The 12,529-nt window shown below is 36.2% G+C and overlaps 2 protein-coding genes across 2 annotated transcripts; one reads left to right on the top strand and one right to left on the bottom strand.

Annotated features, from left to right (window-relative positions):
* The first annotated feature begins 1,456 nt into the window (after window positions 1–1,456).
* Window positions 1,457–4,882, top strand: LOC126601674 (probable pectinesterase 53). Its single transcript, XM_050268413.1, has 5 exons — window positions 1,457–1,950; window positions 2,121–2,313; window positions 2,403–2,609; window positions 3,582–3,817; window positions 4,621–4,882. The coding sequence occupies exons 1-5, from the start codon at window positions 1,586–1,588 to the stop codon at window positions 4,766–4,768; spliced, it is 1,149 nt and encodes a 382-aa protein (XP_050124370.1). The 5' UTR covers window positions 1,457–1,585; the 3' UTR covers window positions 4,769–4,882.
* Window positions 4,883–9,362: 4,480 nt separating this feature from the next.
* LOC126601568 (protein IQ-domain 26-like) lies at window positions 9,363–11,324 on the bottom strand. Its single transcript, XM_050268296.1, has 3 exons — window positions 10,788–11,324; window positions 10,492–10,698; window positions 9,363–10,229 (listed from the first exon to the last, which is right to left on the bottom strand). Exons 1-3 carry the CDS (start codon window positions 11,199–11,201, stop codon window positions 9,555–9,557), a joined length of 1,296 nt encoding a protein of 431 aa, XP_050124253.1. The 5' UTR covers window positions 11,202–11,324; the 3' UTR covers window positions 9,363–9,554.
* Window positions 11,325–12,529: the final 1,205 nt, after the last annotated feature.

Below are 12,529 nucleotides of genomic sequence, written 5' to 3'. Positions count from 1 at the left end.
AGGTCCTTTTGAACGATTTGATATTATTTTCAACTTTCTTATTGTCTTATACCTTTCCGGAATAATAATAATAAACTGATTAAGAAGGATATGACAGAATATTGAAAATTCATGTATATTTGCCAGAAATGATGTCCTTTCCAAAATAAATTATCCGTTTCTTCAATTCTTTGTCCTTACTTTTTTTAATTCAAATCTGTTTCTTCACGTTTGATTGGGAGTCTTAATCCTAATTGAAAGCACTTTACCATGTTTTCCATCAAACACAACATGCATTATCATGTTTTAATAGACTACTAGATGAGTTAAAAAATTAGGAGATAAAACTACATTGTAACCAAGACGTTAATCTAACAATGTCACAAGCCATCACGTAATACTATGTGTCTTAATTTACCAACATAACATTGCGTGATTTAGTTGAGATATCACGATCTGTCTTCCTATCTTAAGCCCTTCTCCTTATTCTATCAAGAAACAACAGAAGTAGCTAAATTTATTTTGGACTTAAAGAAGGAGAGCTAACTTGTTGTGCAAGTACTAAAGGAGACCAGAAACAAAAGTTGAGCAGAAAAAAATCACAGAAAGAGAAGGGAGTTGGAGATTTGATCTTTCTACATCTCAATAATAGTCATTTTGGCTTTGTGCACATCACCAAAATCCCCCCACACAAGTTTGTTTATGTGGCATGCTGCCAAGAGTTAGGCCTTAAGTTTGAGTGAATCACTTGGTCTACTTCTGCATGTGAGCCTAGCTATTCTCTCAGTCTCAGCTCGAGAAGAACTTTCTTGTCATTAGGACAGTATTTTAAGTTACTTACACACTATCGTACCAGAAGTTAAAAGGCATGATAATACATAACGTGATTGATTAAGAATACCAACACAATAATCATTCAAAATGGTACTTTTCTTTAAAGCAGTCTACAATCAGTTCAATTAGTCCTGTTGTAAGTAACTTTCTCTCCTCAGTACATCAACAACTGTTTCACATTCATAAGCCAAAATAATCTGAACCGTAACCACACATTTAGATGGTAATCAAATGGTGCATAATTGGACTCCATGTTATATTGACGGCCACGATTGCGTGGTAGGTAGAAGCTAGAAAGTGGGTTATAACTCACAAAACACTCTCTTAGTATTTGCAGTCGCTTAAAGCAACCCATTTTCCCCAATAATATATTCACTCACACAGAAACAGAAAGAGATACACTCACGGGCACCACCAAACAACAACACAAAAAAGTGCAAAAACATTTTAGACACAACAATTTTTATAAGCAGAAAGTGCTTCTCTCTCTTTCTCTCTCATTACATGGATGTCCGTAGAAGAAGCACCCGTGACTGGTTCACTGTCTTTGATTCCAATTCAGCATCATTTTCCACCTAAAAACAAAAGCTACTAACTTGTATATAAACCAAACAAAACCAAATCACTTCCTGTCATTCTCTCTATATATATGTAATGCCCTTGGAATTCAATTCCCCACTAACAACATACTCCCCAGTCTCTATTCTACTCCCATTCTCATTCACATTCCCATTTATATTCGGCGTCTCACTTTGCCTCTGCCGTAAATTAGATGTCAACATTATTCAAACACATTTTCTATGTTCTTATTCTTCTTCTCCTCCTCAATTCAACCCCATCACAATGCCATTCCAAGGGACTCCGACCGGGGAAGCCAGACGGAAACGTGCACTTAACGAAGAACCTGACTCGAGCCCAATTATCAGAACAGCAATTCATGAAGTGGGTTAAGTTTGTTGGAAGCCTCAAACACTCTGTTTTCAAAGCAGCAAAGAACAAGCTGTTTCCTTCTTTCACTTTGCATGTGGCCAAGAACCCTAATGCAGGACACTTCACAAAAATCCAAGCCGCCATTGATTCTCTCCCCTTCATCAATCTCGTGAGAGTAGTCATCAAAGTACATGCAGGAGTATACATGTAAGTATCCTTGACCGTAGAAGAAGAAAACGAGAATGTGAAAATCACTTTTGACCGAAATGCTCTGCTTTTTTTTTTCTTAACTTTTTCGTATGCTGTTAATTATCATACATTCTTGTTATGTGGAGAACTGGTAATTGATGAAGCTGTGGAATGGGAAAAAATTTCAGGGAGAAGGTAAATATACCTCCACTGAAATCATTTATAACCATAGAAGGAGCAGGGGCAGATAAAACCATTGTTCAATGGGGAGACACAGCTCAAACACCATCTGGTCCAAAAAAACAACCGATGGGGACTTTCAATTCTGCAACTTTTGCTGTGAATTCCCCTTATTTCATTGCCAAAAACATTACATTCAAGGTAATTTTCTCAATCTCAGCCTCTTTTAACGTACGTCATGCACAGAGAATCTTTGTATTACAATAAATAATTGTACAATTAATGTGCAGAACACTTCACCCGTCCCTAAACCTGGAGCAATTGGGAAGCAGGCAGTGGCATTTAGAATATCAGCAGATACAGCATCCTTCTTGGGGTGTAGATTTTTGGGGGCACAAGACACACTTTATGATCATTTGGGAAGGCATTATTACAAGGATTGCTACATTGAAGGTTCTGTGGATTTCATCTTTGGAAATGGACTCTCCCTATTTGAGGTTAGATAAATTTTCATCTTATTTCTGAATTTTTGGTAGTAGAAACATAAAAATCAAAATTTGATCCAAAAAATCATGAATGAATTGATCCCAAAATCCAATAATTACCTATCTTCTTGCATCATCCCATGATCTTAAGAATTTGTACAAATGACACATGGATGTTAAAATTTCCCACATGTCATTATTATATTTAGCTCACGATGTTACAATGATGTATCCGACTGCAGATAAGTCTTTTTCCACGTGCACAACCACTTTGCAATTGTTATGTTAATTTTCATATGTATATTACGGATTTTGCTACAATACTTATATGTATTAGTACAATTATTACTTGATGGTTAAATTGTGATTGTGTGAAATAAAATAACTGGAAGTTCACAAAATTTCACATAACAAAGTAAAAGAACTGTGACTTTTCTGGGAGCTGCTATTACAGCTATTCCGCAATATTTTTTTTTTTAAAATTATTATTATTAAATTGGATGATTTAAAACTATTACAATAATTTAGGAAGCGAAAAGTTTCGAACCGAGACACAAGGATAGAAACCTGATACCCTATCCACTATAATATTAGACCACATACAAAACCATCAAATTTCACTCTTGTAAAAACAAGAAAGTGCACTTCAAGGATTTAATGCAAGATGACGTTTGCAAGTTCATCATACACTGTTCCCTTATAAGACACAAGAGAGATTGCACTACAACGAATGCAAATGTTGTTTTCGAAACGCAAATAACAGTACCCTTACGATTTCAATACTAACATGTTACAGCTAACTTCTTGACATACTATAGAGTTTATACAAGGCACCAAAACTAACTGTGACTCTGGTCAAATTATTAAGTTAAATCAAAGCATGTTCCACTTCTTGGTGTCTTGTATGTGTCCGGACCTTCCAGTCTCGTGTCATATAGTCACATGAATATGTAAATGTTGAAATTGCTTAGTGCAACTGTACAGGGATGTCACGTGCATGCAATAGCACAGAACATAGGAGCACTCACGGCGCAAGGCAGAAGCAGTATGTTGGAGGAAACGGGCTTCTCATTTGTAAACTGTAAGGTCACGGGTTCAGGAGCTCTCTATCTTGGTAGGGCTTGGGGTCCCTTTTCGAGGGTGGTCTTTGCGTACACATATATGGACAACATTATCATCCCTAAAGGCTGGTACAACTGGGGTGACCCTAATCGTGAAATGTAACTCTCTCTCTCTCTCTCTCACCTTTTCCTTTATCTTGTTGGATTCGATACATCATGACATGTACGTCGCATAGTGCATTCAGTACATGGTGTATCATTCACACACAATATGCTCCTATGAGACAACAAGCAAAGCGTTCTAAAACTTTCAATTTTACTAGGGTAGTACACATACTAACAAACAACCCATCGTATGGTGTATTAGACCCTTGAAGCAATACCCTACACCATTCAATGTGTCAAATGTGTCACTGAATTTGTTATGATAATGATATTTCCAGGTGTTCGTCTTTAGTGCATTAATGTACCCTAGCAAAACCCTAAAACCTCACCACAACCAAAAAGGTGGAGACATAAGTAGGTGGATTTAAGATGTATCTTGATCATGCTCCTGTGAGACAAAACTTAAGCAAAATTGTGTTCTAGCTAGCTCATTGTTATTAGAACACAAAATGGGCGGTTACGCAGACGACCTAAGCATGCATGTATGTCCTTTTGCTCTTTTACACTGCAAACCCTACCTGTAATGCACCATAACACCAGTGCATGTATATAAAAAACCCTCAAAACCCCTATCTTACGCATTTCAAGTTGGTATATTTTAAGAAAACCCACGTCATCATCTATACATATAAGCTTTGGTGCATGCTACATCTATAAGCCACCTACTAGTCCTAGGTCTCTGTATATAGGTTTGGTTTTGCTTTAGGCATTGTGCAATTTGGTGGTAGTGGCATGCGCATGAAGATTTGTGGAGGGTTTTGTAATCGTATCGTTGGAGATGTTGTTTGTTGTTGCAGGACTGTGTTTTATGGGCAATACAAGTGCACAGGACCAGGAGCTCGCTTTGCAGGGAGGGTTTCGTGGAGCAGAGAACTCACTAAAGAGGAAGCCAAGCCCTTCATTTCCCTTACCTTCATCGATGGCTCTGAGTGGATCAAAATATGATGATCAAACTTTATAATACCAACAATTTTTTACCCAATCAAAGAAGAAAAAAAAATATCTTTGTAAAAATCCGTGTTAGTAATGTTCTTGCTTAATATATATGATTGAGATAAATGCCGTGTCAAGGAGTAACAGCTCCCAAACTATTTCTTCTTGATAGATGACGCTTTACCACAATGGCTGAAAATAATCATGTTCATGCAGTGCGGGTTTGATTCCCACCAATTCTCCTCTCCCTTAACAACTAACTATTTAATCTAGTAACGCTATCGTTTGTCAAAACTAATGCTTCTATATGCTCATTGCAAGGACATTGAATTAATCTTGCCTTAACTTCCCAATTCGTAACTAAGGAAATTAAGACAAAAGAAAAGAGAAATGAGGTATTACCAATATGATTGTAATATGAAAATGGCTAAATTGCAGATTATCATGTGGCGTAGGTCACGTACGTGTAAATGCTACTCTTGTGGTGAAATTTCAAAATAGTACACATATGGTTGTGTTCCTTACAACTTCGATCTAGATCGTTCTCCTCCACCAAATTTCCTCCGATTCGAACCGATGTATGCATGGGCTGGGGCCTAGGCAGACTAGGTGAATTTAAGTAAATTTATTATATTTCATGTAAATAAATGTTTGCATATACTTTAAATATATATATAATTTCATCATAAACTACAAAATAGAGTGACATATATATTATGAAGTGTTGGAACATAATGAAAACATGTGGAACAATGATATAACGTGTGTTCATTTAAGTATGCAACAAGTCTTTTACAATTTATAGAAAAAAAATAAAATGCAAAATGAAAGTGATCTATTTTCTGTTTAAATGAGTCGCGACTTAGACGGGTGCCTAGGCGGTCTAGACAGACGTCTTAGCAGGTCTAGGCGTTATTTCTTAATTTTCAAACGTATAGACATTAATCAGGATGGTGGCCAACTGCCTAGCGTCTAGGTGGGACCAAGGCGGCGCTAGACGAAGATTTTTAGAACACTGATTTTAAGGCCTTAGAGGTGGAAGGCTCGGATTTAACCTCCAAGACACTTTTTCCTTTTTCCTTTTGGTTGAAAATTCAGTTGGACTTGGATTTTGAGCTACATAGCCTATAAGCATAATGGGTTTTCAATTGACATGAGTCACTGGGCTGAGAATCTGTAAGGCATATACGTGTCACACAACTTGGACGTATAAATTAAGAAAAATCTCAATTTAATATCTTGAAATTTCTTGATTTTTAACATTTTATATATTAAGTTTTTTTTTTTCCAGTTTGGTATTTAAAGGGATAAGTTTGAAACATTTTCATATATTAATTAAGATTTCTGTTAAAATAATCGTTAACCTGTGACATGACGTGTCCACGTGGACAATAATTGGACGTCATGTGTTAATCTGGCCACGTAGATATTAAAAAAAAATGTTTTAACGACTGTTTTATTTTTTATTTTTTCAATATCCATGTAGGCCCAGATTGACACGTGGCGCTTAGTCATTGTCCGCGTGGGCGTCACATCATAAGTTTAACAATGAAAGCTTAACGAATGTATGAAAGTGTCCCAAAATTATCACTTTAGGTACCAAAATGGAATGAAAAAAAGACTTAATGTATGAAATATTAAAAATCAAGAAATTGCATGATAGTAAACTGAGAATTGCTTAACAAATTATAAGAAGACCCTCTTTTTTTCATACATCACACATTTTTACTTTTGATTTTTTATCTTTTTTAATATTATTCTTTCCCCAAAGACTGAGAGGGGGGCCATTTAATTACCAATGTACTTGGAAATTTGGAATTGGAGGGGAAGCAGTCGACCTCTGATCTCTGTGATGACTGAGGCTCTCTGCCTGACCTACAACAAACTTTGAAAGCTCCCTTTCATGAAAACCCTAACAAAAGGACGTTGCTCCCAGTAAAGCTTTGTTTCTGCAAAACTTACCTGCACCAACAGAGATTGAAAAGAACGTGGCTCCGGCCTTCCAATCCATGTACCTGTTGTGACAAGTCGAAAGGGAATCCTCAAAGGCAAAAATTTTGATTTTAGTCTCTGTAGTTTGAGCGAATGACAGATTCGATTTAGGGCTTAGTTCACCTAGTTTTAATTGCCGCAGTTTACCAACTCTTGCTATTTTTAGGACAATGACTTAGATTGCATATATATAGGTTAGGTCAATTGGACATAATATTGTGCCCACTTTGTGAGGATGTGAAGAAATCTCTCATGTTAGAAGAAGTTTACCAAACCTTGCACATAATTGTCAATAAATTTTTGGGTGGAGCCTCAGCTTTCTTTACGCATACCTTGTACTCAAGTTCGAATCTTCTTTATGTAACATATTGCGTTGTCAAACAAGAAATACCGAAGTTTTGTCCATGATTTCTTCGAGATCATTAGCTTGCGACTGACGTGTGAGAGTAAATTCATGTAAAAAGCACATGCTAATTCCGTTGAAAATGCCCTTTAAAGACAGGTTAATTCGCTAAAACTTTAGTAAATTTACACAGGTTAATTCGCTAAAACTACAAGGACCACATCATACTTGGAACAGTTTGATAAATTGCTTGCAGTCTTGTAGATACTTAACAAACAATATTCAAGGAAAGGTGTGGAGCCCCTAGCATGATGGCGTGGGTTCGAACCTCATCGGTGACTAATCTAACGTCTAATCCAACAAAATCTATCATTTGAAAAAAAAAAAAAAACAATATACATAAATTTATTTAGGAAAATGTTAAGGATACCATATTTATGTACTATTTGATGTGATAAATAATGTGTAAATTCCATGTAATTTAATAAACTTATCTCATTGAATATTAATTATATGCATCATGTACTACACGAAAAAGTATAAAAATATAGTACAAATATATGCTCTCTCAAGCATTACTCATTTATTAATTATTCTTCTTTTCTATAACTTTTCTAGAAAAGTTTGAGCTGGTGAAGGAACTTGAAATTCACATGAGATTGTTTGTCTTTTTTTAATGAATAATTGATAAGGACAGTAGAGAAGAAACAAGGACAATAGAATAGACTTTTCAAACATTGGCTAAAATGGAAGTTCGTAACCTACTACTGCAATTATCTAGAAGGTTAGATGGTTAAAACATGACTAAATTCAACATTCATGTAGAAGTTTTTGGTAACCTTCTTCACATTAAAGACTTTCTAGCAACCAAGAAATGTGGTAGTTAGTTTATTTTCTTTTGATCTTTGTAACTGGAGAGCAACTTCCATAAAATAGATTCACATAACGTCTCAATTTGATAATGTAATTGCATATGGAGAAAAACTAACATGTGACTTTGTATTAGTAAACTGGAACACCACAATAACATTGAATCCGTGCCATATAAGTCATCATGTAAGTGAAGAGGGTCATATTTTAAGCAGAGTTTGACACGATCAAACAAACAAAAATAAATTCTCATACGTAGCAAAAACACATGGGACGCATAATGCTTCATGGTTCAAACCTTTTCCATTTTTGTTGGTTTTTGTGGTCAATAATTGTACCAGTTTGAAAAAGCTTCATCATTTTTTCCTTCGTTTAGAGAATACACGATTAAAGAGACATATAAGCAAATACAAAATGGTTATTTTTGTATCGTGCTGCGTGCATGTGGAATATATGGTAACGGAGGAATTGTATTGTCAAAATTTTCCATTTTTTGTATAAAGGGTAATGAGTTTGGTCGGATTTTCTTCAGATAATTTGTTTAATTCTTAGACAGGGAATGTGTCTTAAAGTTGTACGTAACTTGATAAGTTTCTTTTAATACTTTGCGCAGTTTCATAATGTTCGTAAGTTGAAGCATAATTGATTGGAAACTAATGATTTGGACATTTTCAATTGATAGTTTCATGTCATGACAATTTTGATTGTACATTCAACGATTTGAGTTTTTATATTCATAATTATAACGCATTTAGAGCCTCATTTTTATTTATTTGAGTTAAAAAACAAGTGAGATGCGCGTGAAGTGCACATTTTATTAAAACACAAAAAAATGTTCGAGAATGAAATCAGATCAAACTTCACGTTATAATTGTGAAAACGCCAAAAACGTTAAATTAACGTTTTCACCATTTTCAGAGAATACAAAAATTTGATCCATCCAAGAACTACATTGACCTCCGCCATCAAACCATCACTACCATCACTACCACCACTTCCACCACTTTATCGTTTTCATTACGTAAACATTATAAAACATTATGTAAAAAATAGAAAGTGGCAGAAGTCCCAGTTTTGAGAGAGTCTGTTTAGCATTTCTCTCTCTAAAAATAAATAATCGAAACTATTTTTGAATGGGTAATACTGGAGAGACTAAATTTATAGACTAAATTTTGTAAACTAAATGATTTGAAAATTGATGATTGAATTATTACTTTAAGTGTTGATTAACACACATATTTTTTTATTGGTGATACATCATTTAGTTTTCAAATTAGTCTACAAATTTAGTCTACCTAACATTATCCTTTTTAAAAACATTAACGGGTGAGGGACCCAAACTTACAATTTGTTTCTATCTTTCATTAGAGAAAAACCCAAACTCCTTTAATCCAATCATAATTACACAATTCCAAGCATTTGATTCATATATTAATTAACATTAATCATAGCCCCAGCATGATTCATTATAACCCAACATCAAGATCAGATCAAATCCTACTATAATATAACATTAATAACACTTAACTTTGGAATCTACAAATACATTTTCTAGTATTATATCCCCTGTTCTCGATCGTTACATGCATGCAACTACCAAAATCCAGAGGATCTCTCAAGCTTCCCAATCACAGCATTTTTGAAAACAATGGCGTCCTTCACTTGCGAGCAGGACCTCTGCATCCTAACCCCACTCAAACTATTCCTCGACTCCAACATTTCGTTGAGTGAAAGCCGCTTCTTCGGCCCCGGCTCCGGCCTCTGTTTCGGAGCAGAGTGCGACCGCAACTTCGCCTTGAACGACCGAGTGCTCGCCATGTAATTCGGCGCATATCCTCTAAAACAGTTCTCATTACAAACACTCTTCGAAGGCGTGCCGGTGGCATTGCTATTAGCCCCTCCGCCGCACGAATTCATGAACCGCGGCGTGCTCTGTGCCGTGGAGATCATCCTGCATTCCTCCACGGAAAGACCCCAGTCGGAATCTTGGTAGTTCCTGCTGTCGGGGATTGATAGCCGGGCAGGAGTACCCCGACACAGGATTGGGGACGACAATGCTTGTTGGTAAGTCGGGTCGTCAGAGAATTCAGATGCAGAGCAAGTGTTTGTTCTCCGGGACCTGGATTTCGGCCTGCTGCCTGTATCGACCTCAACAATCTTGGGGTTTTCGTCAGTGTTGTTGAAATTGCTGTCTCCCAATTTAGAAGCAGAGAGCCTTCTGCTGTGAGATGGAGCTGTCTGCTCACTCCTGCTGTCATCAAATCTCTCCTGCAACATTCAATTACTCACACAGATTTAATTGCCAATGGAAAAAACAGAAACATTTATTATTTGGAAGAGACACACATTCGTTTTCTCATTCTGCATATTCCTGTTTATTTCTGTTCTTCGATTTATTCAATTCAAAGAACGGAAATAAACGTGTGTGGGGTCGTAAAGGGTTGTGAGGAAATCGTTTCCCATTTTCAAATGCAAGTCTTTCAGACGTCTCCTAAGCACCGGAAAGTTTGAATTCGGTTGTAATTAGTACCATGGATTTTCGTGCACGGATTTCAAATCTGTTGTTCGATTCAATGCCGAAGAGTCTCCGATTTTTATGAGAACGAACAGTTGCTTGAGCTCGAATCAGAGCTTGCATACTTTTGAGAGTTGCAGTCGCCTGCTTCCTCACTAAGTAGCCTCTCACTAATGCCTGCAACTTCACCAATCCTTTCAGAGCTCTCAGAGCTTTTCTAGCCTGCGTTTTTCACAAACCCAAAAGCGGAAATAAGTGCTTTTTCAAAAAGTTCGAAACTTTGAGCAAAAAAAGAGCAAAACCCCACTTACCAAATAGCCTCTGAAACAAGTTTGAACTTTGACAGCGGCCCATCTCTCTCTACCGCCACCGAACATGGTACCTCTGCCGTGACTTGTAAGGCGGACGACCTCAACGGCCGCGTTTGCAGCTGCAACCGCGGCGTCTGCAGCAGCAGCCGTTGCGGCTGCCACGGCAATTGCGTGCTTGTTCTGCTCCTGCTCTGTTTCTGTGTAGTAGGATCTCAGCCAGGCCGCCTCGGAAGGGGAAATGTTGGGTGGAATGGTGGCGGGGTTGTGACAGAGTAGGGTTGCAGCTGCATCCTCTCTGCCAAAGCTGGAGCCTTTCTTGTGTTTGAAGTCGCCGGAAGTTGAATTTGGTTTTTGGTATTTGTCTTTGGTCTTTATTCCAAACAAGCCTTTGAGCCACCTTGTTGCTCTGCCCATTTTCCCAATCTAGAGATAGAGGGGAATGGTATGGAGAGATCGAATGTGAAAAGGGATTAAAACCCAGAAGAAGTTTTGAGTAGGTACTTTCCTTGTCGAGGAAACCGGTGAAACAGAGTTGATAAAGAATAAAACCTTTAAAAAACGTAGAAAAAATGTTTGGGAAAAACACTCATTTTTACCGCTCACATGCTTTTCTCATTTTCCTACTGTTATATTGAATGAATTGAAAAAATTGATAGACAAAATTAACATAGGTGTGTAGGACGTAAAATGAGTATGTGAAAAACACTATCTTTCTTTTTTAAGTACATCGATATTTGTACACTAGGAGGAGGGAGAGTTCGGCTAAGACCTCTTACTTCTAAGCGAAGATAAATACCACCAGACCGTAGTATTGAGTTACTCTACTATCTGATTTTAACCCTTAGACTTTTATTTTAAATGATTTCTCCTCAAATTTATTATAAATCATTAATTTTACCGGTCATGTTTATCCACATTTCATAAATAAAAAAACTGTTCAATGTCATATTTTAAGAAAAATAACAAGTAATTTTACAAAACTTAACAAATACTACTTGATTATCAGCACATGATTTTTTTCGAAGGGAAAATAAGGATTGGAATGTGGTTAATCATGAAGGTAGGGACGACTGGTGATTTATAATAATTAGGTGGGAATAACCAAATAAAAGTTTTAGCTAATAAAATTTAACACCTTTCATGTTTGGGATAATATACAAAATAGGAAACGAAGTTTTAATTTTCTTATATTAATTCAGAAAGTATCGAAATTTTACTAATTTATGTAATCAATCTGATTGATTCTTTGATTCTTCATTAAATTGATGCATAATGAGAACGAGGAACACTTATATAGGTTAATCTGACAAAAACAAAAACTAATTAATTAGACATCTAAACAAACATAGAAGTTGACACAATCTCAAAACTCCATGGTGCAATGTAAACGAAAAGAAACTTCGTGACCTTAAACCTGAAATGTGTAACTAAAATATAGTTAACCTTAAATTCTTAGTTCAAAAATATTCTTTGGTTTTAAAATATTTTGAACCCAATAAAGACAGAGAAGGAGTTTTGCGCCACAAATCCCAAGTGAAAAATATAAATTGAGGAAGTTACGTCCAGCAGAAAATCCAAAAAAAAAAAAAAAAAAAAAAAAAAAAAATAAGAAGAGTAAAATAATAACGTAAACGGAGGAAGTACCTTGGTAGAATCTGATTCCCACCAGAAAAGTGACAAAAAAGAAATGTAAGAAAAAACATTTGTGGGAAACGGAAAGGGAAAGGAATCGAAGGAGCGCT

The sequence above is a fragment of the Malus sylvestris genome, chromosome 15, assembly GCF_916048215.2.
Source record: "Malus sylvestris chromosome 15, drMalSylv7.2, whole genome shotgun sequence".
Classification (NCBI taxonomy): domain Eukaryota; kingdom Viridiplantae; phylum Streptophyta; class Magnoliopsida; order Rosales; family Rosaceae; genus Malus; species Malus sylvestris.
Note: the sequence above shows the minus strand (reverse complement) of the source record. Positions and strands in the feature narration are given on the sequence as shown.